The 26,798-nt window shown below is 62.2% G+C and overlaps 1 protein-coding gene across 1 annotated transcript in view; it reads right to left on the bottom strand.

Annotated features, from left to right (window-relative positions):
• Positions 1–26,196, bottom strand: part of LOC308266905 (SCO-spondin-like) — a gene marked incomplete at both ends in the record, with an annotated part of 61,676 nt that extends 35,480 nt beyond the window's left edge. Inside the window, 50 exons of the mRNA XM_080701284.1 lie at positions 208–372; positions 459–629; positions 2,195–2,311; positions 2,606–2,752; positions 3,032–3,188; positions 3,863–3,990; positions 4,092–4,292; positions 4,491–4,595; positions 5,085–5,139; positions 5,261–5,414; positions 5,968–6,118; positions 6,227–6,409; positions 6,483–6,623; positions 6,719–6,871; positions 6,948–7,179; positions 7,258–7,349; positions 8,078–8,314; positions 8,689–8,895; positions 9,087–9,320; positions 9,446–9,615; positions 9,696–9,789; positions 9,891–10,040; positions 10,339–10,448; positions 10,524–10,651; positions 10,745–10,941; positions 11,688–11,822; positions 12,137–12,393; positions 12,646–12,740; positions 12,845–13,034; positions 13,702–13,936; positions 14,130–14,295; positions 14,988–15,215; positions 15,298–15,473; positions 16,030–16,147; positions 17,025–17,169; positions 17,432–17,672; positions 17,783–17,954; positions 18,156–18,308; positions 18,652–18,731; positions 18,816–18,974; positions 20,081–20,180; positions 20,262–20,512; positions 20,680–20,856; positions 20,994–21,076; positions 21,440–21,622; positions 22,526–22,566; positions 24,111–24,940; positions 25,326–25,435; positions 25,928–25,948; positions 26,138–26,196. Of these exons, the coding sequence (XP_080557410.1) occupies positions 208–372; positions 459–629; positions 2,195–2,311; positions 2,606–2,752; positions 3,032–3,188; positions 3,863–3,990; positions 4,092–4,292; positions 4,491–4,595; positions 5,085–5,139; positions 5,261–5,414; positions 5,968–6,118; positions 6,227–6,409; positions 6,483–6,623; positions 6,719–6,871; positions 6,948–7,179; positions 7,258–7,349; positions 8,078–8,314; positions 8,689–8,895; positions 9,087–9,320; positions 9,446–9,615; positions 9,696–9,789; positions 9,891–10,040; positions 10,339–10,448; positions 10,524–10,651; positions 10,745–10,941; positions 11,688–11,822; positions 12,137–12,393; positions 12,646–12,740; positions 12,845–13,034; positions 13,702–13,936; positions 14,130–14,295; positions 14,988–15,215; positions 15,298–15,473; positions 16,030–16,147; positions 17,025–17,169; positions 17,432–17,672; positions 17,783–17,954; positions 18,156–18,308; positions 18,652–18,731; positions 18,816–18,974; positions 20,081–20,180; positions 20,262–20,512; positions 20,680–20,856; positions 20,994–21,076; positions 21,440–21,622; positions 22,526–22,566; positions 24,111–24,940; positions 25,326–25,435; positions 25,928–25,948; positions 26,138–26,196 (8,284 nt within the window). The remainder of the gene's footprint in view (positions 1–207; positions 373–458; positions 630–2,194; positions 2,312–2,605; positions 2,753–3,031; positions 3,189–3,862; positions 3,991–4,091; positions 4,293–4,490; positions 4,596–5,084; positions 5,140–5,260; positions 5,415–5,967; positions 6,119–6,226; positions 6,410–6,482; positions 6,624–6,718; positions 6,872–6,947; positions 7,180–7,257; positions 7,350–8,077; positions 8,315–8,688; positions 8,896–9,086; positions 9,321–9,445; positions 9,616–9,695; positions 9,790–9,890; positions 10,041–10,338; positions 10,449–10,523; positions 10,652–10,744; positions 10,942–11,687; positions 11,823–12,136; positions 12,394–12,645; positions 12,741–12,844; positions 13,035–13,701; positions 13,937–14,129; positions 14,296–14,987; positions 15,216–15,297; positions 15,474–16,029; positions 16,148–17,024; positions 17,170–17,431; positions 17,673–17,782; positions 17,955–18,155; positions 18,309–18,651; positions 18,732–18,815; positions 18,975–20,080; positions 20,181–20,261; positions 20,513–20,679; positions 20,857–20,993; positions 21,077–21,439; positions 21,623–22,525; positions 22,567–24,110; positions 24,941–25,325; positions 25,436–25,927; positions 25,949–26,137) is intronic.
• Positions 26,197–26,798: the final 602 nt, after the last annotated feature.

Here is a 26,798-nt window from a genome sequence, read left to right as displayed (position 1 = left end):
CTGGCCAGTCCTCTGGGGCTCTAGGCTATGACATCAGAGGGGCATCATTCTAGGGTCCCAGAGAAGGAGGTTGGACACTGCGGCCCCCGGGGAGAGCAGGGGAATCTCTTGGTAAGGATCCCTGGGAACCAGCCCAGGTCTCCCATTTGATGTGGTTTGAGGAGGCCTGGGGGCTGATCCCCACTTCCCTATGGGGTGCCTGGCTACCTGGGCAGGCCTGCACAAAGCAGTGCTGGCTGCGGAGCCGCTCCAGTGGGCAGCTGCCCGCAGGCGTCGGAGGCCGCAGCAGCTCCCGGCGCTGGAAGGCCAGGCCCAAGCCACAGCTGCGGCTGCAGCCACTCCAGCCAGACCAGGGTGCCAGCACACAGTCCACTGTGGAGGACAGATGAGTCAGGGCTCAGAGGAGGCTGGCACAGGAGCAGGGCTCCAGGGCTGTCCTCTGCCCAGCTGGCACGCACCGCAGCCATCCTCATCCGAGCCATCCTGGCAGTCAGGTCGCAGGTCACAGCGCCTCTCAGTGGGCAGGCACTCCCCACTGCCGCAGCTCAGCTGGCTCGGGGAACAGAGCGCCCTTGACGCTGGCAGCCTGGGCAGGGCCGTAGCAGGCACCGTGAAGCGTATGGTGCTCACTGCCAGAGAAACGGAGCAAAAGGAGCCATGTCAGAGATTCTGCGGGGGGTGATAAGCTGAGCGTCAGCCTCAGCCCAGGAGCAGAACCGCAGTTGCTGACCAGAGGCCTTGAACTCTGCTTCCTCCCAAAGCCTCTTGCAGCCTGTGCAGGGAAGCTTCCTCCACCCCCATGCCTGGGGGAGGCCCATGAGGATCTTTGGTCTACATGGGTCTCACACCGTCTCTACGTGTCAAAGGCTCTTGGAGTTTCCAGAGAGAGGTCATACTGCCTAGAAAAGCAGTCTGCTCCCTTGGGTACTGTTAGGGTTTGGCTCTGCAATGACCCCCAAAGGCTCATGTGTTGAAAGCCTGGCCCCCAGTGCAGCCATGTTCAGAGGTGGGGCTCTTGGGAAGCGTGGCTCTGACCTCATCAGTGGATTAATCTAGTCATGAGTTCATACTGATGACCTACTGGGAGGTGGTGGGAACTTTGGGAGGTGGGGACTAGTTGAGTCAAGTAGGTCACTGAGGGGTGTGTCCTGGAAAGGAGCATCTTATATCTTGTCTTCAGCCTTCTCCTTCTCTTTTTCTCTCTTCCCTGATTGTCATGAGCTGAGCTGCTTTCTACCACCATGATCTTTTGCTGTGATGTTTCAGCCTTGGAGCCAAATGACCATTGACTGAAACCTCTGAAATCTTGAGCCAAAATAAATCTTTCCTCCTTCAAGTTAAACGCTGAAGAAAATTCAGTATTTTATTACAGTAATGAAAATCGAACATAGGTACCCTCTTCCTAAATGGGTATAGCCTAGAGTGCTCCTTCCTGTGATTAACTAACACTTGATTTCTCTTCTCCTGATTGAAGACTAGGCTTTGATTATAATTATTTACTTTGGATGCATGGGTACATGGATGACGTGGTGGGAGTAGATGGACAAGTGGATGGATGGATGCGTGTAAGTATGGGTGGGTGCGTGAATGGATGTGTGGGCAAGTGGGTGAGTGGTTGATGGGTAGAGGGATACATGTACAGATGGGCATGTAGGTGGATGGATGGATGGATGGAAGGATGAGTGGATGGATGGGCATGTATGGATGGATTGTTGAGTGTGTGGATGGAGGGATAGATGAATGCATTGACGGATAAGTGCAGTATGTATGGGTGAATGGATGATGGATGAGCGGGTAGATGGGAGAGGGGTGGGTAGATGGGCAAGTGGGTGGACGAAGGCATGCATATATATGTGTGGGTGGGCGGGTGGCTGGAAGGGTGACTGGGTAGTTGGGTAGTAGATGGGTGGCTGGGTGGATAAGCAGATGGATGAGCAGATGGATGGTAGATGAGTCTCCTCAAAGGTCATCTAGGTTTAATACAACAGGGTGGGACCCTGGGCCTACCCTATTCCTCCTCTTTACCATCTTTAAAGACACCCCCGTTCCTGACATTTTTCAGACATTAGGTTTCTCTCCATTCCCTACTGTTCCACCCTCTCCAGATCCTTCCCATATGAGCTGGAAGTGGGAAGCCCACCCCAGGCCTGCAGCCCTCTTGCAGCTGCAGCGGGAGGAAGAGGCCCAGGCTCACCGCAGTCCTCCTTCCCGTCACACAGCTGCTCCTGCTCCACACAGCCCAGCAGCTCGCAGGGCACCTGCCCCGGGCTGCACCGCACAGGCGGGAAGGGCCTGGGGGCAATCTTCTGTCCTGTGGGTGCCACCGCAGCCAGCTGCCCAGGGCCTGACTTCCTCCCCAGCCCCTCCTGGCAGTCCCCATCCTCTCTGCCTTTGGATCTAGGGTGCCCCACTTTCTGCCTCTTTTAGGGCAATGGAAAGGGGGTGGGGGTCAGGAAAGTTGCATTCTAGGTCTGAGTCTACCAAAACTAACCTTGAGCTGTGTGACTTTGAGCAAAGCCACTGGCCTCCCTGGGCCTCTGTCCCTTCTCAGAGAAGCTGGGCTCACACAGGCCTTGCACCCAGGCAGAAGGGCACAGGGTCTTACCAGCAGGGGTCTCCGGAGCCTCTGGGTGTGGGGGGAGTGTGGGCATGGCTGCCATTCCTGGCTGTAGGCTCTTGAACCCAGCTTGGGCTGTGGAGCTGGTACTCAGCATCTGCTCAAGGGCTGGGGCAGGACTCACAGGCCTCTTCTCTGTGGGTGGAGCAGGAGCCAGTGAAGCCTGCCCAAGTCCCTCCCATGAGAAGACCTTTCTCCGGCTCAAGCTTCTGGTGGTGCAGCGTAATCACAGGAGCCACCAACTATCCCCTGCCTTCCAAGGGGCCTCAGATCAGAAAGAAAGTGGGACACACCGGCCACTGGCACAGCAGGGCCCACCTCCTGGGCATGGGGGTGCTGGTGGGATGTATTACTGAAGGCTCCTGCTGCCCCCCTGTCCATTCCCGGCCCTCCCACCCCAGGCCCAGCCTGTACCTGGCTCACAGCCCAGTAGCTCTGCCCACAGGAACATGCTGTGCTGGACATCGTTGTGGGGGACATCTTGTGGCCACACCCTGATGTACCTTGCCTGCACCATCTGGCCAAACGTCCATACCTCAAGGGCCACACCATCCCAGTTCCCAGGGAGATGCTGCAGCAGAGGGTGCCTGCTGAGAGGCCTGCCTCCTGCTCGGGCTGCTCCTGTGCCCCTGCTGGGTGACTCCTCTCTGCCCATCCAAGTTCCCCTGCCCCTGGTGGAACCCTGCCTTTGGGGCTGAAGCCATCTGGTCCCTTGAGGCTGCAGGGGTCTGGTCCTGGCCTAAGCCCTTCCCACGGGGCTGGCAGGGCCCCAAGAATGAGGGATCTGTCCCTAGGCCTCAGCCCAGCACCTGGCACAGAGCCCAGTGTTCCTTAAATAGGTAAAAGTGATAGCTGTGTGGACCGATCCTGCCGCTTCATGGGGCCTGTCTCCCCGCTGGGGCCTCCTTGGGCAGGATGCAGACCCCACACAGGCAAGATGGGTCTGGCTGCTCCACACCGACCTGAATGGGTCTGGGCCCCCCAAGGCCTCAGTGAATTTGATGTCTCCCCACCCCTCCCTTTTGCAGGCTGCTACAGAGCTTCGCACACCTGCCCAGAGCCTGAGTTGCTTTTGCCTTCTGGCATCCACTTGACTGGCCCCCAGGCACTGGGCTCCATGAAGCATGGCCCCCCTTACCAGGCATCCCACAAGCATCTAATGTAGGACTGTCCCTCAGGGAGACCGCAAAGCCCTTGGGGACAGAAAATGTGGTATCCACAAATGGGCATGCTGGGTGTTAGTACCTTGGGTGGACGCAGGGTGCCAGGGAGGACGTCCCGGTAGCTGTGCCACCGTTGACCATCGCTGCTGAACTGGAGCAAGAAGGTGGTTCTGGAAGCATCAGGGGAGCGGGGCCCCTGCACCATGATGCCTGGGACAGGGCCAGTGTGGGCAGGAGTCAGGGGCCAGGGGCCCAAGCAGCAGCTCTACTACCCCGCTGCCACCACCACAGCCGCCCTCCTCCTCACTGACCCGTAAGGTTCCGGGGCTGCAGCAGATCCACCTTTAGGTAGGCAGGCTGGCCGTGCCGCTCAGCGTAAGCTTCCTCTCCAGGCGGTTCCTCAGTGGGATCCCCCAGGAAGGCAGTCCAGGCCGGGTGCCCAGGCTGCTGGGATGACGTCCACAGGCTCCCTTGGGGCAGCTGGGCCAGGCCCAGGGGAGCATAGCAGGAATCTGGGTTCAGGAGAGAGGGAGGGCTGGAGTGGGCACATTTAGGGCATATTTTGGGTATATGCAAAGGACCCACACAGATTACCTTGACCAGGATAGATGGACAGGGCAGGGACAAGCAGCTAGGGATGGGATAATTTTGCACATGGGGGCAAGGGGCTGTCCCCCTAAAGCACCCACCACAACAGTACATGGCCTTACCTCCAGGGGGAGGCAGACCGTAGATGACCAGAGGCGAGCCCATCTGGGGACTAGGTGCTGGAGCAGGGGCAGCGGTGGCCACGGGGGACACTGTCTGGTTCTCTCCTATGTGGGGTGAGGTGAAAGAGACCCAGGATCCCTGGCTCGACACACAGGCCCCCCAGTTCTTGAAGCACTTTCTTTCCTATGAATTCCTCAGAACCCCATCATCAACCCCCAGCTGGGAAGGGTCCCTCCTGCCCTCTGTGAAACTGGAGGTTTTCACTGAATATTTAGACAACAGAATAACATGGCCAGTCCAAAGCCACGCTAGGACTAGGCTAGAAGGTGCGGTTCCTAACTGGGAACAACTGTCGTGAGTAGCAACGTCTAGGCATTAGGACGGGCTGCCTCTAGATGGACAGCCCGGCCCCACGCACCAGCCATGCCGTACAGTGAGCACCACACAACTGTGCAAGCCGGCTCAGGCCTCATGCCGACGACCTGGGGGTACACCTTAGGATGTAGAGGCCGGGCCTCCCCAGCTACCTCTTAGAGTCCTGGCTGGATCTTTCTCCCCTTGGGGTCCCTCACCCCCCCCCCCCGATCATTTACCAGGCAGGGCACAGTGGCAACATGATTCTCCTGCTCCCTCCACCAGCACCCAGCCCTGTGGGACACACACATCAGGCCACCTGCCCACCTCTGACCCACGCCACCACCAGCCTCCTCAAGTCTGGGCTCCGCAAAGGGTCTTCCAGACTGCCTGGCCCTGCCCCGGGGTACCTCACCTGGGGGCAGCTGCCCAGTGGGCAGTAGGGAGCGCAGTGCACGATGCCTGCCTGTGAGCACTGGCACACGCTGCAGGGCCCCCCACGCCAGCGCTCTCCCAAACGGTAAACAATGCCCTGCTGCTCACAGGTCCCACAAGGCTCCGTCTGGCACCTGGGAAGGGAGGGTGCTGCCAGCCTGGGAGGGGCTCACCTGGGCCATCAGTCTTCCTGGTCTGCCTGGGCCAAGGGCATCCCTGGGACTGGGAGCTTGCAGTGATAAGACTGGGAAAGTCCTGGGTTAACATATGGTCACCTAATAACCCCATCCCATAACCCGTCCCCAAGAAATTACAACCAGCCCAGAGTTGGGGAACCATTGCAGTGGTACCACCAGCTGGCAGAGCCCATTCCAGAGGGGCTGGGCAGGCATAAATGGCTGTGTTCCTGCAAAGCCTTCCCCCACGCACCTCCAGAGGCACAGGGGACCCGATCCTGCCCCTGGACTTGTGGAGCTCCACCTACGGGCTCTGTCTGCCCTGCTCTGGGGCCATGATACTGAAGCAGAAGGCTGGGCTGCAGGGAGTCCTGGGGCTGGGCCTGGGAGGACACTGAGCAGCCTCCTCTTGCGGGGTTCATGGTGGACATGAAGTAGCTTCGGTGGGAAGGGGCACCCGGGAGGCCTCCTTCGTGGGAGGCCGGGGCGAGGGCCAGGTCCCGGCTGCTACCTGCGAGCCTTGCGGTGGATCCCCCGACACCGGTGTCCTCGGCCAGAGAGGCGGGGGTTGTTGGGGCTCCGGAAGGCCCACTGGATGCTCTGCGTCCCACAGGGGCCCAGGCACTCAGCCCAGGGGGACCAGGAGGACCAGCCGCAGTTCACTGAAGCAGGGGAAAGAGTTAGAGCCAGGACAAGGGCGGGCGCCCACCTGGGTGCCCAGGGAGGGGTCCAGAGACCCTGAAGGAAGGGCCTGGGGCGAGGGGACATACCCGCACATTCTGGGTTGGGCCGGCAATGCCGGGGCTGCCCATCTTGGCAGATGCAGAGTTGGCAGTTGGCCTTGATATGCTGCCCAGGCCAGTAGTGGGCACCATCTACCATGCAGGGGCACTGCCGGGGCCGCATGCACTGCCCATCGCTGCCCAGCACCTGCCCTTCTGGACACCAGCAGCCTAGGGAAGGCCTGGGGTGAGTTTCTACACAGAGTGCGGCCTCCACAGACCCTGGGCCCAGAGCCCCCCTCACCTGGGCTGTGGCAGGGCCCATTAGGTGAGCACGTGGCCTGGCCAGAGAGGTCATCGCAGGTGAGCGGGCAGGGGGCACAGGCCCGGAACACCAGCTCCCCAGCGCAGGTGGCGTTGGGACAGTCCTCCTGAGAGCAGGGCTCTGAGAGTAACCGGGACTGTCAGAGGCTGGGAAGGTGGACCCGCCACAGGCAAGTGTCCCCCAGCAGCACCCCAGCCCTCTTCTCTTCCACTCACTCATCTGACGGGTGCTTGGAGGGCCCCCAGGCAGCAGGGCGCAGGCCCGGCCACCGTTCTGGGGCGGGTGGCACTGCCGTTGGCGCGTCATGGTGCCCCCACAAGGCTCGGAGCACAGAGACCAGGGAGACCAGGAGCTCCACGCACCATCCACTGTGCCGGGAATGGGGGTGGGTTAGGGCTGGGGCCCATGCTCTTTCCCCTCCCTGGGGTCCCCAGCCCCCCTCACCTGGGCAGGCCTCGGCGAAGCAGGCCTGAGACTGGTACTCAGGACCTGTGCAGCGCTGTAGCACCGAGAGACCAGGCGGGACGCAGCGGCGGCCCCGGCTCTGCACCCCAGGCCCACAGGTCTGGCTGCACAGCCCCCACGGGCTCCAGGGGCCCCAGGCCCCACAGCCCTGCTCTTCAGGGGAGGGTCCTGCCTCCTCCACTGGCTCACAGTCCGGCTTCCCATCACACACCTGGGGATCAGCAGTTTCAGGGCTTCTGCCTGGGGTGCACCAACGCTCAGCCTCTCCCGAGCCCAGCCCCCACCTCACCAGCTGGAAAGCAATGCAGGTGCCGCTGGGGCAGGAGTATTCTGGGCAGGGAGCCCTGGTCCTGTTGGGGCCTCCTGGGACTGGGAGTCTCTCTGGGGAAGACAGATGAGCAGGAGTTAGAGCTGCCCCCTGGTGTGCCACCCACGGCCTGGCCTGGAGGACAGTGTCCTTACCACAGCCCAGCTCGTCCTCGCCCTGGGGGCAGTCAGGGACACCATCACAGTGCTGCTCAGGACTCAGGCACAGCCAGGGGGCCAAAGCGCAGGGAACGAGGCCAGGGCATGGGGGTGGCTGGCTGGAGCCTGCGGGGGCCAGCGGGAAGACTTGTCCTACAGGCTCGGGCCCTCCCTGAAGAGGGGCTGGCAGGGAGGCGTTAAAGGCAGGTCCACAGGCAGAGCCCAGGTGGCTCACCCATCAAAGAAACCTGCTGCGGGAGGGGCCCGGGGGCAGGACCCTGGGGAGGAGTTGGGGGCCTGTGGACAGCTTCCTCTGGGGAAAGTGGCCAAGACCTACAGGGCTAGCTGCAGGAGCTCACAGAAAGTTCCACCAGGAGGGATGGAGAGAGGCTGGGGGCACCGCAGAGCCACTGCCCACACTCCTGCCCCTTCTTGCCTCAATGTGAAAGGTCCCCTGGGCATGCATGGGAGGCCAAAAATTCTCAAAGACATGGTCACAAAAAGATCAAAAGAGCAGAAAAGTCAGAAAAGTCGCTGAGACTCTGAAGTCTTCCAGAGTCACTGTTTGCAGGGCCTCATGCAGAGAGGGAAGGCCTGGTGCTTGGGAGAGCAGGGCTCAGCCTGCCTGGGGGGGTGGGACTCACCGCAGGTGTCTGGGCCTTCATCTGAGCCGTCAGGGCACTGTGGCTCACCGTCACACAGCTGTCCCAGGGCCACACAGTGCGGGCTGCTGGCGCAGGGTGCCTGGTGTGGCGCGCAAGGCCCGCTGCAGCCCAGCTCGTCGCTGCCGTCAGCACAGTCCTCCTCCTGGTCGCAGAGCCAGCCCCGTGGGGTGCACTCGCCGCTGCCACATGGAAACTCGAAGGGGCTGCAGGGGGCTGCTGTGGAAGGCAGCCTCGCTAGTGCCTCAGGAATTCAGTGGCTCCCGCAGGGAGCTCCTCCTCCCATGGCCCTGGGCCCCTCTTTCTGCTCCAGGCCCACCTGACTCTTGGCCTAAGTCCTTTCCTTCCCCACCTTTGGGCCCTCCCAGAGGCCAAACCCTCCTGCCTTCTGCTGGTTTCCCCAGACCTTGCTCCTGCTTCAAGGGCTCCTACCCTATTCCCCACACTATGAGAAGGTCCAAGGCCAGAAAACGTGCGCTAGCCTCAAGTCCCCCCCGCACAGCCCTCCCAGAGCTCAGCGCTAACAAACACCTGCCTCATACTCCCCCCCCCCACATCCTGCCCGCTGGGGCTATCAGGCCTCAGAGACTCACCAGGGCTGGCACTGCCCAGGGGACTTGAGCCAGCAGAGGGGACAGGTATGGTACCAGCAGGGGGTGTGGGCAGAGCAAGCAAGGGGCAGTGCCCAGGCCCCTCATCAGCTCCGTCGGAGCAGTCCCAGACTCCATCACACAGCTGGATGGCACCCACGCAGGTGCCATCTATGCAGGGCAACTCCCCAGGGATGCAGTTTTCCTGCCCTGCAGGCAGAGAGGAGGAGCCGCTCCCAGGACTCTGCCCCATATTCCCACTCTTTGGGGTGCCCTGCTCACTCACTCACAGGTGCCAGCTTCACAAGCCAGAACCTGGCAGAGGTAAGGGTGGGCAAGGCCAGGGTCACCAGGACCTGGGCCTTGTAGGAGAGGGTGCCTGGAGGCTGGACGCAACTCACCCAGGCAAGATTCCTCGTCCGCAGCATCGGGGCAGTCGGGATGTCCATCACACAGCAGGGAGAGGGGCAGGCAGTGTCCATCAGAACAGGCCAGCGAGTCGGAGGGACAGGGGCAGCCCTGTTCATCTGTGCCATCTCCGCAGTCATCCCGCCCATCACAGAGCAGGGCCAGGGGCAGGCAGAGGCCGGAGCGGCATGTCATCTGCCCCTCTCCGCAGCCCGGGGTGGCGCAGCCTGACGTGGGGCAAGCAGGTGGGCTCAGGTCCTTGAGGTAGAGAAGCTGGGACAGACTCCCTGGCCCCGGCCCCTCACCCTGCCCCACAGCCGTAGCTACCAGACACACAGGCAGAGACCCTCACCCTCCTCATCTGAACCGTCACCGCAGTCGTCCTGGTTGTCACAGAGCCATTCCTGTGGCACACACTGCCCGCTGTCCCCGCACGGAGCCTCTCCCTCTGCACAGCCAGGCTCCGGCTCCTCACAGGGGGCACCGTCACCCCCGCAGTACCACTGACTTTCCTGGCACGTGCTAAGCACAGGGGCCTGGGATCAGCCAAGGCCGGGTCTGGTCAGTCCAGGGGCGCAAGCTCTGCCCGGCCCCCCACTCACCAGTTCCCGCAGTCCTTCTGCAGCACAGTCCCTGGTGGGAAGAGACTGCCACCCCACTCGCAGGGACAAGCAGACGGCTCCACGCAGGCCCCTCCTGAGGTCACAGAGCACAGGCTCAAGGACGGGCCCGGTGTCCCCGGCCCAGCGCTGCCCGCGTGGCCTGCGCCCTCCCCGCTGCCCTTTCTCACTACACACCGTGGAGCAGAGTCCCTTCGGGGCAGAAGCAGCCCTCCACGCAGGTGACGGCCTGGCAGTGCCACCCAGGCTCAGGATGGTGGTCATGGCAGGTCGGGGGACACGTGGGACCACAGGCCTCGTACACCTGTCCCCCGTCACACTGCAGGGCTGGGGAGAGGAGAGAGGCTCTGCTCCCAACGTGCTAGGACGCACAGACCAACAGCGCCAGGTGAGCCAGCCCCAGGCCACGGCCAGAGGGCAGGAGGCGGGGGCAGATCTTTGCCTGTAAAGACCGCTCCACCCACTCCAAGGAGAGCTGGAACATGGCGTCCCTAGGGGGCAGCTACCCCTGAAATGTTTAATTCATCTAGAAAAGTTCCCGGCACATAGCGGGCAGGCAGGTGCAGATGAGGGGCTGGTGAGACAAGGGGCTGAGCAGGCAGCAGGGCCCAGCGCGGGCACTCACGGCAGAGCTCCTGGCTGCGCCAGCGCACGTGGTGCCCACGCCGGGCACACTCGTCTGCGTAGGTGGCGAGGGCAGAGCAGAGGCACTCACAGTCGCCCCCCGAGTCGCAGCTGTGGGAGGGAGTGGTCAGCCCAGAACTCTCGCCTCCCCCGCCTGCTGCCCCCACCCGCAGGCGGCCTCCTCACCCGCAGGCGTCGTACACACACCACTCGTAGTGCCGCTCCGGGGGCACCTCTGCGTGGCATGGGGCGAAGAGCCGCTGCAGCATCACCCCGCAGCGGGCCCGCGCCCAGCCCACCCGATGCGCGTTCACCTGCGGCACAGGGCGGCACCTTCATCTCCTCGGCTGCTTGACCCCTGCCCACCCTCAGCTCCCACAGTCCCAGCCACCATCCCGTGGGCTCACCGTGCAGGGATGTGGCGGGTCCCCTGGCTCGGGGCAGAGGGCGCTGAGGCGCCAGGAGTGGGCAGCCAGCTCAGCCGTGGGCTCCAGGACCCCTTGGCGACTCCGCAGGTCGTTACTGGCATCACCATCAAAGTCTCCACAAAGTCCAGCCACGCGGCCACGGAAGTGTGGGGACAGCTGTATCAGGACCCGGGTGCCTGGCGGCATCATTGGGAAAAATGAGCTGGCTATCCCTCAGCAAGGCTGGGGCAAGAAGCCTTGGGGCATAAGGCCATCCTGTGTGCCCCCAACAGTGAGCACTGGTTCTCTCCTTTTTGGGGTAGGGAGAGATAAAGGGACAGACACTGGAGAAGAAAGGGTGAGAAGGAGGAGCCTAGTTCCCTCAGGGAGCAGCAGAATCTCCCAGCAGGCTGGATCCTGGATGGGAAACCTGGCTCTAGGATGAGCTGAAACCCCCAGCCCTGGCGGGGGGGTGGGGGGGGAGACTGGGAACAGCTCAGCTGCACTGTGCCAAGTCCACGCAGGGTTATTTTGGATTCCCTCGATTTCTCACTAGCAGTTCTCAAACGCCAACTGCTTGTGTTTGGGTGGTGGGATGTTAGGAGATCTATTTTCATTTCTTCTCCTTCCTAAAACTTGGTATTTTCTAAATGTTTCTTGGGCGAGGCGGTATTGCTTTCATAACGAAGAAAAACAGAATGATGAAAACATACTTTGGAGAATCCCACCACTTGTTGGGGCTGTGATGGGTGGCACGGGGCTGAGGGTGCCCAGCAGAGGCTAGAATGGCAGGTGGAAGGGCCTGGGAAGGCAGAGGACCTGGCCCGGCTGTCACGCTGGAACCTGTCCCGTGGGGGTGTTGAGGGGCTCCGCCCTGACCTCGGAACGAGACAGAACTGGGCAGGAAGGGTTTGGGTGAGTCCAGTGCTCAGGGCAGCCTGACCTCCATCCCAGAGCAGAGTGAGGCCCAGGCGGGTCGACAGCAGCAAGAAGAGGCCGGCGTGGCGCAGGCTCAGCCCTGGGCCTGTGTAGACCTTGGGGGGCCTTATGCTCACCCCGTTCACCGTCACTGCCCGGCCTGTGGAGGGACAGAGGCATTGAGGCCCCGCCTGGAGTACAGCCTCCCAGGTCCATGAGGCCTCCCAGCCGCCCCCCTACGCTTCCTTTTACTTTCCCCCCTATGTGACTTTACTGCAAGTTGTTACATTTTTTTTTGTGCCTTATATTTTTCAAAGACTTCCAAAATTATGATTCCCAGCCAAGAGGAGAGCCCCCAGCCCCGCCAAGCTGAGGACAACCAAGCCCAGAGAGAAGCTGGGCCTGAGCGAAGGAAGCCTCGGTGCCACGCTGGAGTGCCCCCCGGCAGTGTCACCCTTGCGACAGCACAGCCACCTCTGAGCATGTGCACAACAGTGGTCTCCAGGCGCACGGCCAGCGCCTTGGTGCAGGTGAGGCCGCTGGCCCCGCAGGGCAGGTTCTGGGCAGAGACGCTGAAGCGGCCGCTGGCCTCGCGAACCAACAGATACTCGCAGGCCCCAGGGAAGGTGATGGCCAGTCCATCAAATGTCACGTAGTGGGGGGCACCTGATGCTTGGCACCGTCCACTACACAGCTGGCCTGTGCAGCGCCACTGCCGGCCCTGGCACGTGCTGTGGGCAAGGAGCGGGGAGGCATCACTGAGGACAGGGGCTGGAGCTGCGTGCAGGAGGCGCGGCTGGTGTGGGCCCCAGCAACTCCAGATGGGCCCCCACGTGGTACATTCTGGAGGGTTCCCAGCGCCCAGGCCAGTCTGGGATCCCATCCCGCTACCACCCCAACACTTCTAGCGGAGGGAAGAATGATGCTTGGGGAGCAAGGGGTCACAGGGTCGTGGGGGTCACAGGTCACAGTGCTAGGCATACCAAATGTTACAGTCCTCTTGGATGGTGGCATTAGGCGGGTACCACTGCCCACTGTGACGGCAGGGACACAGGTCAGGAGGCACACAGCGATTGTCCTGGACAGAGGGGTGGGGACACTGAGGCATCTAGGAGAGTAGGGCAGTGCCCTGGCATAGGGAAGGCCACCCTGCTGCCCCCCACTGCCCCTGCCTGTCCTCACCAGCAGCATGGTGCCTGGGGGACAGACACAGCCGTCATTGCTGCCCACCGGGCAGGAGTGGTTGGTGCTGGGGCTGTCACACGTGAGCAGGCAGGCACCGGGGGCATAGACAAGTTCCCCGGGGCAGAATGCCCGTTGCAGGGGACAGCGGAGAGCCGTGCAATTCCAGAGACCCCTCTCCTGGCACACACTGGCAGAGGGTGGGTGGGAGTGAGCTGGGCCTAGGGTGTCTCAGGGGCCAGACACCTGGGACATAGGTATCTGGATCTGCTAACACTGAGTGGGAAGACAGCCCAAATGCTGGGGGCCTGGGAAGCCCCCTGCCAACACCCCAGCCACCAGCGCAGGAAGTCAGGCTGCTCTAGTGGCCCCGTGCCTGGGATAGACACAGTCACTCTCCTGCCCCAGCTCCGCAGGGACTGTTCTCAGAGCGCTGGGGCAGGGCGGAAATGCTGAACAAGCCACCCCAGCCCAGGTAGGAGAGGACTTCACCTAAGCTTCACTTGCCCTCTGCGCCCAACTCCGGGCCTGGCCCTGCCTCCTCTGGTCTAGAATGTGCTTGTACTTCTCAGTGACAAGCTGTCCAGCCTAGCTGAGCCTCAGCTCTCCATCTGCAAAGTGGAAACTTCCTACTCCATTCAGTTGTTGTCAGAAAGCAAAATTTAATAGACGGTGGAGATACTGAAGTGCTTCCTGGACCGAAAGCGCTCTACCTCAGTGTGTGTGTGTGTGTGGGGGGGGGGCTATGAGCATCCGCTGGCCCTACTGTAACCACACTGCTCCACACCCAGCTCGTCTCCCCCAAGCCCTCCCTCCTCAGCCCACCTCTTCCCTTCCCCACGGGCTGCCACCCTCACCAGCGATTGCAGTCCTCCATGGTGGCACTGCCAGGGGCATGGTGCTGGGCTCTGAGCTGGCAGGGGCACAAGGCAGGGGGCACACACTGGCCCTCAGGGTCCCACAGCAGCCCCGGGGGGCAGTTACAACCAGCCACACAGCTGTCCAGCTCCTTACAATCCTCTGGCTCACCACAGTGGCGGCCGCACAATGGGGCACACTCTTGGTACTGCTGGCCACCAGGACATGAGATAGCTGGACACAGGGACATATGAAAATCAGGGGCATTACCACCCCACTGGATCCCATACACCCAGTGCTTCCACAGGAAGAAAATCCCAGCAACCCCCAAGGCCAGAGGTCCCGCCCCTTCAGCTTCTCCTAGGAGGGGCCCAGGAGAGGGCAGGGAGGGTGTCTGGGGCCAGCCTGGCTGGGCTGAGGGGCTCACGGCAGAAGGTCTGGTTCCTCCAGGGCAGAAGGGCACCTTCCTGGGCACAGCGGCGTGCATAGGCAGAGAGCATCGGGCACAGACAGTCCCGGCCAGGGGCACAGCCGCATACCGCTGCCAAACAGCGTAGATAGAAGGGCTCCCTGTCCACCAGCCCATGACACTCCTTAGGAAGAGAGGAAATGGCTCTTGGTGCTGGGGACTGAGCCCAAGTGTGTTCTATCTACAAGGTACAACCCCAGATCTATCCTTATTTATGTATTTATTGATTTTGTGGTACTGGGATTGAACCCAGGGGCATTCTACCTCCACACTACATCCCAGCCCTATTTTTTAAAATTCTTTATTTTGAGCACCAGGCGTGGTGGCGCACGCTTGTAATCCCTGCGCTTGGGAGGCAGAGACAGGAGGATCGGGCTGGTTCGGAGCCAGCCTTGCTGGCCTAAGAGACCCTGTTTCCACATAAAAAGTAAAAAAATGGGTCTGGGGGTGTAGCCCGTAGGAGTGTATCCTGGAGGTAGAAGGGTTTCCAGGAACCTCAGTACCACCAAAAATAAACAAAAATAAATAAATAAATAAATAAATAAATAAATAAATAAAATTCTTTATTTTGAAACAGGGTCTCACTGGGTTGCAAAGAGCCTCACTAAGTAGCTGAGGCTGGCTATGAACCGCAATCCTCCTGTCTCAGTCTCCCAAGTACTACAGGTGTGTGCCACCACACCCAGAGAAATGTCCACTCTTCCTTCTCAGATTCCCCAGCCTCTCGGTGCCTGTTGCTGCCTTCCCCTGTCTCTCAGCTCTGTCTTGGCATTGGTCCCTTGGTATTACAGGTGTGGGAGGAGACGCCATGGCTACCTGGAAGGCTGGGCCATGCAGGGCGGCACAGGCTGCCTCTGCAAAAGCAAGGCGCTGGGAGTGGGTACTGCAGGGGGAGAGCAGGGTGCTGCCTTCTGAGGAGCACCTTCCGCCACCTGCCACCTGGAACTTGCTAGCGAAGGCAGCCGTGCTGGTCTCCACGTCCCCGGCTGGCGTCAGGAAGTCATCCTGCTGGTTCCGGGTGAAGGTGCCGCATAGACCCTGGACCTGGGCCATGCAGGCCATGCGGGACAGTCACGTCCAGCCCCAGCACAGCCTTGCCCAGCCCCTCACCAGCCTCCCGGCACACCTGGTGGGCATAGCGGGGGTCCAGGGTGATGTAGGCTGCAGGCTCTGCTACTCCCCAGAGGACCCAGGCCCCAGGCCAGCGCAACAGCAAGAAGGTGGAGGAGGCTCTGGAGACACGGAGGCCTGCAGCACCCGTCCAGGGCAATCCTACATCCTGGCCGTCCACCAGCACAGCTCCTGGAAGAAGGGCCTGCTGATGGGCTGCTAGAGCAGCGGGACAGCGGGGCTTCAGGAAGGAAAAGACTTGGGTGGGAGGCAGAAGCCAGGGTGGTCTGCCACCTGAGACCACCTGAGATCTCACCATGGCCCAAGGAACCCCATCAGTACTCATTTTTGCATATCCTTTTCTCCTTGTGGTCGGCACAAGTGTGCCCAGGAGCAACCTGGGGCTGGAGGAGGTGGAGGCAGAGAGGCTGAGAGAGGCCGAGAGAGGCCGAAATGGGCCAGGAGCCCTGCTCGGCTGGTCGTGCCATGAGGCCGTTCAGCCTCTCATAACTGCATGGCTGTTTTCCCTGACCATGAGGCAGAAGATGCCTCGGCCAATGTCATCAGGACAGTGTGCCTGCCTGAGGGAGGGCAGGGGGGAAGTCGAGGCAGTGAGGTGGCTGCAGCAGTCTGGGGGAGAGTTACTGGGCTCCACAGGGCTGGCAGCGTGGAGGGCAGGCTCAGGTCAGCACCTGAGTCCACAGGCTGGGAAGGGAGCACAGCAGGCCTGGCACAAGGCTGAGGCTACCTGAGTCTCTGAGCTGAACGTGGGTGTCCCCCAGGTGAACAGAGAGGGCGTGGAGGCAGCTCCCAGAGTCGCAGGCCCCATGCTCCAGCGCCAGGAGCAGCTGCCCCTTCTCGTAGTCCTGAGGCAGATGAAGGATTGGGATGGGCGGGCATTGGGTTCCTAGGAGGTCTCTGCAGACCTTCAGCCCCACCTGGAGGCAGCTGCCAGTCCCCGCCAGACTCTATGGCACTGGACTTAGCCTGGCCAAGGCTTGGCACACACAGATGTCTGTGTGTATGTGTGTGCACAGGTGTTGGACGAGTGTCTGATGGTGTCTGCGTGTATACAGGTATGCATGTACGCCTGCGCGTTGGGGGGTGATTTCTCTTTCCTCCTCGTGGGTATGTATGTTCATCTATATGAACTTGCTGTGTCTATGCGCACAAGCGTGGATGTGTGTGTGTGTGTGTGTGTGTGTGTGTGTGTGTGTACACCCACTCATCTTCAGCTGTGTATGTTTGGGGGATGCTGCCTGCCTGTCTGAGGACTCTAAGCTCCTGTGATTTTCTCAACCCATCACTATTCAGAAAGGGAGGAGGCAGATAGAGGGATGGGGATGGCCCCTTATTTACATGAAGAGACTCCCACAGGTGCCCCGGAGGAGTGGAAGCGAGGGAGCTTCCTCTGAACTTGGGAAGAGACCCAACCTTACTGGGGGAGGCTGGGATGGGAAGAGGGTCCCTTCTTTCCCCTGGGGTTGTTGTGTGTGATGTGGCCTGTCCCATCTGTGAGAGGTGATCTCGGGCGGGGTTCTCTTCTGTGGCCCTGAGGTGGGATGGCAGGACTTTCATGGGCATCCAGGGAGGAGGTGGGAACTGGAAACGGGGCTCGGGGGGCAGTGTCCCCCCAGCGCCATCCTCCCTCTGCTTTTTGCCTTCCAGTCACCTCCCCCAGGACACCCCAGGAAGGCCCCTCCTCTGGCGGGACCCCCTTCCCAGCACTGCTCCCTTGCCCACCTGCACCAGGCTATAGCGGCAGCCCTGGCTGCCCTGGAAGGGAAAGCTCCGCCCGTCGAAGGTGACGTAATGGCCGTCGCCGCCCACTGCGCACTCGGCGGGGCACAGGGCCTGGGCACAGTGCCAGCGGCCATCCTGGCACACACTGTGGGCACACAGGGCAGGACACGTGCTGCAGCATCAGCCCCACCCCGGGTGGGAAGGCCAAATGGGAAAGAACTCTCCAGTGCCCTGGTTCCGTTCCTCCGCTGGAGCCCCGCCACTGCTGGAAGGGGTGGTGGCCACTGGCCGGGACCTCAGGCAGGGCCAGGGGTCCCTGTGAGGGAGGCCCCAGAAGAGGCAATCTGGGGGAGGCTGGAAGGGCTCAGAGGGAAGACGCCCACTCTGGGCATAGCCCAAGGACCCACCAGGGATTGCAGAGCTGGCGCACGGTGTCGCCGGGGGCAAAGCGCTGGCGCCGGTGGTAACAGGGGCAGCGGGCGGCTGGCACACAGAGGGCACCATCCCAGAAGAGGCCTGGCGGGCACTCGCAGCCACTGACACACTCCTCTCTGCAGGAACCCTCCTCTTGCTGGCCCGCTGCTGAGCAGCTGGGGGGGCAGGAGGAGACGCAGTCCGAGTAGAGCTGGCCCCCGGGGCACCGGCGCTCTGTGGGCACAGGAGCGGGCCGTGAGGGGCTGCGCCATCTCACCACACCCTGCAGGAAATGGGGTTGCTCCAGGGCCGTCGGTGGGCTCCGTGGGGTAGGCAGTGCCTACCACAGAAGCTGGGCTTCCTCCAGTGCACGTGGACATGCTCCCTGGCGCAGGCCTGGGCGTAGTTGGCAAAGGTGGCGCACACAGCCCACCGCCGCCCCTCGCGGGTCTTGTGGGCTGTAGCCCCTGCGCAGTAGGCAAAGAGGCAGGCCTCGTGATACTCTTCCGGAGGGACCTGCGGGGGAGGACCGCTCTCAGCCAAAGCCCTTCGCACCGGCATGGAATGCACCTCTTGCTTGTTCCAGAGTGATGGTCAGACAGAATCCCACCCGCAATCTGGAGGGCAGGTCTCTGCCAACGGCCCCACGTGAACCGGTGGCCAGACCGGGGCATCTCACCCACCCTGTGGGCCCCTCCTCTCCTCCACCCATCCTACCTGGGCATGGCACTGCCTGAATGGACCCTCCAGCAGCTGATGGCACACATCCTGGGCTTCTGCCTGCAGCTGGCCCGCCTCCATGCCCTCCTGGATGCCCTCCAGGGGACCCTCGCAGCCCTGGCCCGCCTCCACTGCTTCCGGGCATCCAGGCTGGGGATGAAAGGGAGCCAGGCCAGGCCACAGGAGGAGGAACATTAGCCAGAACGCCAGGGAAATGACCACCACCCTCCCACCCTCACAGTCACTTCAAGACCCCAGCGTCGCACCACCGGCCCACACCCTGGGCTGTGAGGGCAGCAGTGGCTGGCCCTGGAGGGGAGCCAGGCCATGGTCGGCCGCAGACAGGTCAGCCGGTCAGGGAGGGCGTCCGGGACTCTCCAGCAGCAGTGGGCTCTGCTGCACCAACAACTTCCTGTGTCTCCCTACCCTGAGGGCCACCCCTGGGGGATGCCCAGCCCCTCCAGCGGGAGGGAGTCCAGGGCAGCAGGCTTACCTCAGAGCTAGGGAGCCTCCAGGAATTCCCAAATGTGGAAGGTAGTGCAGCCAGGCCCCCGCCTGGCTCCAAAAAGTCGTCTGAGAGAGAGTGAGGCAGCGGTGCTGGACTGAGACCCCCTCTCCCCGCCTCACCGCACCACTACCAAGCCGCACCCCACCTACCCTCTGGCCGGCCATTGTGGAGCCCACAGAGGCCCTGCGTCTGTCCTGAGAATTCCTGGTCCACAGAGATGGAGATTGAACTGGACCTGTCCATCCGCACGACGACCCCCAGGTCCCCAAACAGTACAAGCCAGTCCCCCTGCCACTGCAGGCTCAGCCCTGGAAGGCAAAGGGCTCACGGAGCACCCCCAGCACTGCAGGACTCGCTCCCGGGGAGGAGCGGGGAGGGGAGGGATTCTGACAGCTGAGACAGCTCTGTGCTTCTCCCTCTGTGGGCACGCTCATGAGAGTCACTGCAACACACACCCACACCACACACATCACAAACATCACACGTACACAAAACACCACATATGGCAATGCACACTACACACTTACAAAACACATCTAACACATTCACATTACACCCCACATACCACACTTAAACAGCACACACAGCACATGCATAGATACATGCATTACATAGCACATGCACCATACATGCACACACTGCACATGTGTATACCACACACTACATACACACATACACAAAACCTACATACAACATACACCACAATACATGCACATCACATGTACACACTACATATACATGTATACCACACCTATAACATGTATATGCAAAACACCACATATACCACACACATAGACCACACATCCATACAACATACATATATAAACACAGAACACTATACCTACAGACCACACATACACACCACACATATGTGCACATCATTCATAAACACACTATACATACAATATGCATGCACAAAACACCACATATCCACACATACACATACTATACATAAATAATCAAACACAGACATACCACACGTGCATTTACAGCACGCATATACAAAGCCCCATAGACACTATACATACATGTACCACACATACAAACACAGCACACACATATACACACAACATCATGTACACACACCACACATACACAAACCACAACATACACATATACCACAGACAGCATGCATACACACACCACACACACACAAACAAAACCACCATATACGCACCACACACCCCTCAGAAAAACAATCTCCCACCCCTGCAACCCCAGTCTGATGACACTCCCATGAGACTGGTGTAGAAACAGGTTCCGTTAAGCAGAGGGGCTTGCCAAGATCACGCTCAGAGAGGCAGGGAGCGGGGGCACCAGCTGCACCCTCCTGGCTCCTCATCCCCAAAGCCCCCTCAGTAGTGTGGGAGCCGCGGCGGCCCAGCTCCCCTGCTGCACGCTGCAGCGCCCTCACCGTGGAGCTGCCGAGACTCCCCTTCGGGGACCAGCTGCCCCTTCACAGAGACCCCTCTGCCCTGGACCAGCACCTCCTCTGGGCCCATCAGCACCCGGACCTGGGGAGATGCACAGTGAAATGGGGTCAGCACTGCCCCCATGCCAGCTCCCCCGGGGGCTGTCCCATGGCCCTCCCTCACCAGCTGGCAGTGCCCCGGCTGGGGACAGTGGTCTCCGGGCCTGAGGTGGATGGCCCAGGTGGAGTCGGCAGCGCCTGCCAGCAGGTAGGTGCAGCGGCCCAGGAAGTGGTAGTGGCGCCCGTCGAAGGTGCGGTAATGGAAGCCTGACCAGGTGAGGCAGGAGGCTGAGGGGTGCTGGCGTTGGCTCCAGAGCTGGCCCACAGCCCCTGCCAGGGGTTGCAAGAGGGCCACAGAAGAAGCATTGCCTTTGCCTGTGTGAGACACATCACATTGGTGCTTTGTGAGCCTCGAGAGGCAGGACAGAGCCTGGGCACTCTGGTGGGCAGGGGAGGCAGGGCCCTGCAGAGCTCAGGACCCCAGGGCCGGAGATGGCCAGGACAGGGCTGTCTAGAGGTCTGGGTCTCAGACTCGCCTGGGCCCTGTGGGCTGGAGCAGCTGTGGCAGACCTGGGGGGATCTGCCATTCCTCCAGCTGCGTCCCCAGGGCCGGCCGCAGCACTCCTCCAGGCTGCCTGCAGAAGCATTCACCCAGCCCACCAGAGGCTGGCACTGCCGCGTGGCAAAGCAGTGGCCGCCGGGACTGGCTTCGGCTAGTGCTGCGGTGGGTGGAGGGGAGAACAAGGCACACTCAGATGTCAGCCCCCTCCTCGGAGCCCACCAGCCCTGGAGTCACAGGTGGGGGCTGGTCTCCCCATCCCCATCCCTGGGGTGCTCCAACCATCCATGCACTTACCATCTGCACAGTGGGTGCCCCCCCAGCCTGGGCAGCACACCCTCACTGTCCGGTTCCATGTGGCAGGCCGGGTCTCTGGGGGTCTGCATCCCCAGGCAGGGGAAGCAGGAGAGGGAGGTTCAGCCCAGCCTGTCTTGGGAATGGCCTGAGACATTCTCTAGCCATCCACTCTGAGGGGCCACATCACAGAATCCCCCCCCCTCCTGACCTGAATCTCCCATATGCAGAGTGAGAATGAGGTTGGGGAACAGATGGGGGAGAGCAGACAGAGGGAGCAGGCTTCACCCCCTCATCTATATACCCCCAGTCTCTCCCTCTTGCCCTGAGCCTACCAGGGACCCATTTCCCACATGGCTGTCTGTGCCAGGTCCTCCCCCACTCTCAGGATGTCCGGCTGTCACTCCTTTCCTGCCAGGCAGGCAGCCCAGGCTCTGACCCCCACTCACTTGTAGATGGGACAGAGCCCGGGCGCTGGGGGCCCCCGGAGCCCCCCATTGCCGCTCCAGGGCAGGTCCAGCTTCCAGCCTAGGCGGCTGTAGTGGGGGAGGCTGGTGCAGGGCACCAGGTCCTCTTGACGGGGGGCCACTTCCTCCTCCACATGGATGGTCTCTGTCTGCTCACACCACCGCCTGCCCATAGTCAGGGAGCCACAGATGCTGTCACCAAGCAGCCCAGTCCTGTGCCCCACTCCTGGAAAAATGAACTCCCAGGGAGGGTCCCAGAAGCAAGGCAGAGGCCAAGGGACAGGTGCTCGGGCATCCCAGGGGGTTCCTGACATGTGGAGGGGAGACACCTTAGCTGAAGGGGTCCCAACGGCCTGCTTACCCACTAGTGGGTGCCCACAGCACCCCGAAGAGGAAGGCAGGGAGCAGCATGCCTCACCCCCACGGCTCTCCGGGGTGTCCTAAGGCTTGGGCAAGTGCTGCCCCAGGGCAGGAGAAGCCAGCGCTGGTCACCTGCCCTCGCTGCTGCCCACTGTGGCTAGAGGCCAGTCTGGAGAGAGCCAGGCCTGAGGTCCTTTTACCAAGGAGGCTTTATGCCTGCATCAAGCCCTCAGGCACCAGCTGGCCAGAACCAGATTGGACCTGCCCCAACAGCCCCTCAGAGGCCAGCTCTCCCTGGAAACAGTCCCCTTCCCACCCCTCCTCGCATGTGTGTCCTGGGGGACCACGGCCAGACACCAGTGCCTCTGGTATTTCTACACTCAGGCACTACCAATTAGCATGAGGCTTCAGGCCGAGCAGCCGCCCCTTCCTGGGCCTCTGTTTCCTTACCAGTGAAGACGGCAGGGCTTCCCAGGGAAGCACCAGTGGGACCAGGGACTGCTTGAACTCTTGAAATGGGATTTGTGCACAATCTTTTGAGGACAGTTTCACAACTTTCATTAGATTCTCCAGAGGGGGAGGTCATGGCTCCCCATAGAGGTGAAGAGTTACTGGGCTCGGCGATTGGCGTGGTCCTCCAGCCTCGAACTGACCTGATTATGGTACCTTCCCTTTTCTTCTCCCATCTCCACTGGTCCCCTGTCCTACCAGGTGTTCAGGAAGTGAGGGCCAGGGTAGCTGGAGCGCTTCTGAGTGCGAGGAGAGGAGAGGAGAGGACAACCCTTCCCCCTGTTGGCTCTGATCTGACTTCTTCCTGAGGGGGATTCTGTGTGGCCTGTGAGGGGCTCCTAGGGTCCCTGCATGAGGTGCCTGGGCTGGGAGCCTGGAAGCAGGGCCTGGGTGGGAAGTGAAGGGGGGCTGAGCCGGATGGCATAATCTGGGTGTCCGGTTGGGAGCCGGCAGCGGCAGGCTCCTGGGGGGGATCCTGGTTGCATCCTGGTTACCAGCAGAGCTCAGGACACCAGACTGGAACGTGGCCCAGATTTCTCCTCCATCTCCCAAGCCCGTGGCCCCACTGAGCACTCAGCACAGCCACTGCCCCTGAGGAGAACCAGAGCCAGGTTAGGAGTTTCTTCTCGGGGCCAGCCCATGGATCTGGTGGCTAGGACTGGCTTCTGGGCCCTGGGAAAGGGTCTGCTGTGCACACTGTTCTCCCAGAGTCTGTCTCTCTCTCACACACATATACTCCAGTTTGTGCTTACACACGTGGACACCTCACTTCTGGCCTTGAACCCCAGCACACAGAGGGACAGGTTATCTGCCTAGGTCCTCCAGTGAGAGCTTCTCGCTGCGGCTGAGTCCAGGGGCCACCTGCTCTCCAGGTCCCCCAACCTTGGGTCACTGTGCCCAGATTCCACAGGTGTCCCATCCTTGTGAGGGGGTGCGACAGCCAGGGACGCCTGCTCTGTCAACAGGGGCTGTCCATCCCCTTTCACTCCCCAGATTCATCCCTAGCTCTGATTTCCAGCCATCACGAGGGGCAGCACTGGCACTGGGAAGAAACACCAGTCGCAGCAGCAGCAGGAGAAGCTGGAACCCAGGGGAGTTTGCAGTGGGTGGGGGGGAGGCCGGGAATGGTCAGCCTGGATTTCAGCTCGAGGAGGCTGGGAGGAGTGGGGTGCAGCGGTCAGAACCCGGGCAGGGAGGGGCAGGGCTGGAAGGTGGAGGGCGCCTGCACACCTAAGGCTCGGGCACCTCTCAGCAGGGCCCATCGCAGAGACCTCTGGGCTCCCCGCCCGCGTACCCGCCCCCCTCGGGGTCTCCTCCCAGCCCCACCCCAGCAGCCGCTCCTGGGGGACTGGCCTAAAGCCTCCCCAATTTCTACGTGGAGGGGCTCAGCGTTCTCGCCTGGGACCTTTCCCCACTGTCCTTCCGCAGCGGGTGGACTCGGGGCTGGAGAGTTTGGGTCGGAGGATCCGGGTGTAGGAAGGGGCGGAGTTTCCCGGCCCGACCACCCCTCACCGGGACCCGGGTCTGCCAGCCAGCCGGTCTCCCGTGGGACCGCGGCGCCGCCGCACCCCCGCGCGCACGCCCCCTCCTCCCCACCCCCCCCACCTTTCCCGGCTCCTCCCTCGGAGGCGCGAGCACCCTCCCTCCCCGCAGAGTGCCCTTCCTCCCGGCTCCCCTCCCTCCTCCCGCCCCTCCCCCTTTCCATCCCCCAAACGCTCACTTCATCCCCGCTTCCGGGCGGGCGTCGGGTCTCCGACCCTCACCTGCGCCCCCACCCCAGGACCCCAGCCCAGCCTGGCGCCCGGGCCCCGCTCCCGCTCTCCCGGTCCCCCCTCGCGGGCGCCTCTGCCCAGCTCCCTCTCCCGGGCGGCTTTTCCTTCCCCTCCCCTCGAAGTTTCGGGGCTGTCAGTCTGTCAGTCTTTCGGGCAGTAGGCACCCGCGCTGCGGGCGGCGGGCGCCATTGCAAGCGGAGCCGGCCGGGGCCGGAGGCCGGGGCGCCGGGGTCCCCGAGCGGGCCGCGGCGCGGAGGCGGGGGCCGCCAGGTAAGGGCGGGGGGCCCGGCGCTGGCTCCGCCCCCTCCCGGCGCACGCCCGGCCGGCTCTGCAGGTGACAGCCCCGGACGCCGGCGCCGGTGGGGGAGGGGCGGGGCGGGCGGGGGGGTCCCGGGCCCGCGGGCTGGGTGCTGGGGGGCGGGGAAGTCTGGGGAGAGGGGCGGGAGGTCCCGAGGGGAGGGAGCGGGCAGTCTCCGCGGAGGGGAGAGGGTGCGGGGACGGCGGGGAGGAGGGGCGGGAGAGGGCGCTGACAGGTGAGCCCGGAGCCCGCGCGGGACCTGGAGTGACTCCGGAGGACCGGCGAGGCGGAAGGGTGGGGGGTCTTGTCGGGAGGAAAACTTGGGAGGGGGTGCGAAGTCGGTGGGGAGCAGAAATGGGGACGGGGCGTTGAGGGAGGTGTGGGGGGGGGAAAGAGGCTTCCGAGGGGAGGCGGGGAGGGGAGGGGCAGGGCCAGAGAGGGTCCGGATGAGGGGCTCTGCCGGACCCCGGGCTGGGGAGCGGGCTGGAGGGGGAGGGGAAGAGCTGTTCTGGGGACCCGGAGGGGAGGGAGGCGAAGCCTGGCCTGCAGGGGAGGCGGAGGGGGAAGGGAGGCGGGGGCCGCGGAGGGGAGGATAGCTGCTGGAGGGAGGGAGGGAGGGATCGCGTGGGGAGAGCGGGAGGAGGGCTGGGGAGGGGAGGAGGAGGGAGCCGAGGTGAGGAGAAGGAAGAGAAACCCGAGTGGGGGAGGAGAGGGGAGGGGAGGAGAGGGGCGGGGTGGGGGAGAGCGGCTGCGTGGGGAGGGCGGGTGTTGGGAAGGAAGGAAAAGAGGGGGGAGGGAAGGGAGGGCGCGGGCAGCGGGGAGGGGAGGGAGCGGGGAGGGCCGCGGGCAGGGAGGGGGAGGGGAAGCCAGCTCTGCGGGAGACTGCCCGGAGCGAGGGTCAGGGAGGCTGTGGCGGCAGAGGGCCGACCCGGAGGGGCAGGGGAGGGGCCGGGCCGGGGGCGGGGCTTCAGGAGGCTGCCCGATTTGGTGGGGGGAGAGGGCGGAAGGCTGGGGGAGCAGGGGGACGGGGAAGGCTGCCTGGGAGAGGGGGAGGGGAGTCTATGTAGGGAGGGGCAGGAACCGCCCGAGGAGCAGCTGGGAAGGGGCTGCATGGGGGGTGTCCGTCCCGGGTGGGGGGGGGGCGTTGAGGCAGGGGTTTAGGGAGAGGAAGTCAGGGCCATGTACTACCTTTAACTGGGTTCCTTCTCTGCGAGTGACCCCCTCCCACCTAGCCCTAAAGTGACACCTCCGCCCAGGCAGCGGGCTCCGATTTCATTAGCTCCTGCAGTGACAGCTGCAAGACCTGGGAGAGGGAGTCTCACCCTTCGTCCCCACCCTGGGCTCCCAGCCTCCACTCTCTCCCCCCAGAGAATACCAGGGTTCCTCCCTTGCCCAGGCAAGGTCCCTGAGGCGCAGGTCAGGTGGGGCTGGGGCTTACCAGAGCCAACCAGAACTTACAGGATTGGGAACCTTTCTCCATGCCCCCCCCCAAGAGGGTTCTGCTCTTGAAGTCCAGCTTCCCTGCCCCACCTGAGGACATTCCTTTTGCAGCTTGAGGGAGAGTGGGTAGCGCTGGGCCCCTGGGAGAGCCTGACAAGGCTGTCCTTTCTCTGCAGGGTCTGTCCTCACCCCAGGAGGGGCTACCTGGTTGTCATGAGAGAGACCTTGGAGGCCCTCAGCTCCCTGGGTGAGATGGGAAACTGGAGGAACTTGAGGGGGGCCAGGGGGGTCTACACTCACACGAGGGAGCCACTCCTGGAAGGCTGCACCTCCGAGCCCTGGGGCCTATAGGGCAGCATCCTTTTAGGTTACACCAGGTGTATTTGAATGCCTAGAAGAGCGAGCTTGTGTCAGACTGTGTGTTCATGGAGACTCACAAAGGACCTATTTAAATATATTCTTTCTTTTTTGAGGAACTGGGGTTTGAGACCAGGGGTAGTCTTCCTCTGAGCTACACCTCCAGTCCTATTTTTTTAATTCTTAATTTTGAAACAGTGTCTCATTCAGTTGCCGAGGGTCCTCACTAAATAGCCCAGGCTGGCAGCGAACCTGTGATCCTGTCCCAGCCTCCCAAGTATTGAGATTATAAGCGTGTGTCACCAAGCCAGATCAGCTTCTCCTTTTTGTCCTTGACTCAACTCAAAGATTGAGCCTGGCCAGGCTTCTAGGGAGCCTGGGCTGACCCTCATCATGCTGGTGGGAGGCTATGTCCTTCCTGAGCACCTGGAAAGGCTGGTCACAGTTCCCTATTGGATGGCTTACATGGAACTGTCCTCCTTCCTGTAACAGGATTCTCTGTAGGACAGCCAGAGATGGCGCCCCAGAGTGAGCCCAGGGACAGTTCCCACAATGCCCAGAGGCAGGTGTCCTCCTCCCAGGAAGAAAGAACCCTGGGCACATG

This window comes from Muscardinus avellanarius (genome assembly GCF_963383645.1).
Source record: "Muscardinus avellanarius genome assembly, chromosome: 9".
Taxonomy (NCBI): Eukaryota; Metazoa; Chordata; class Mammalia; order Rodentia; family Gliridae; genus Muscardinus; species Muscardinus avellanarius.
This window is presented reverse-complemented; position numbering and strand designations above follow the sequence as displayed.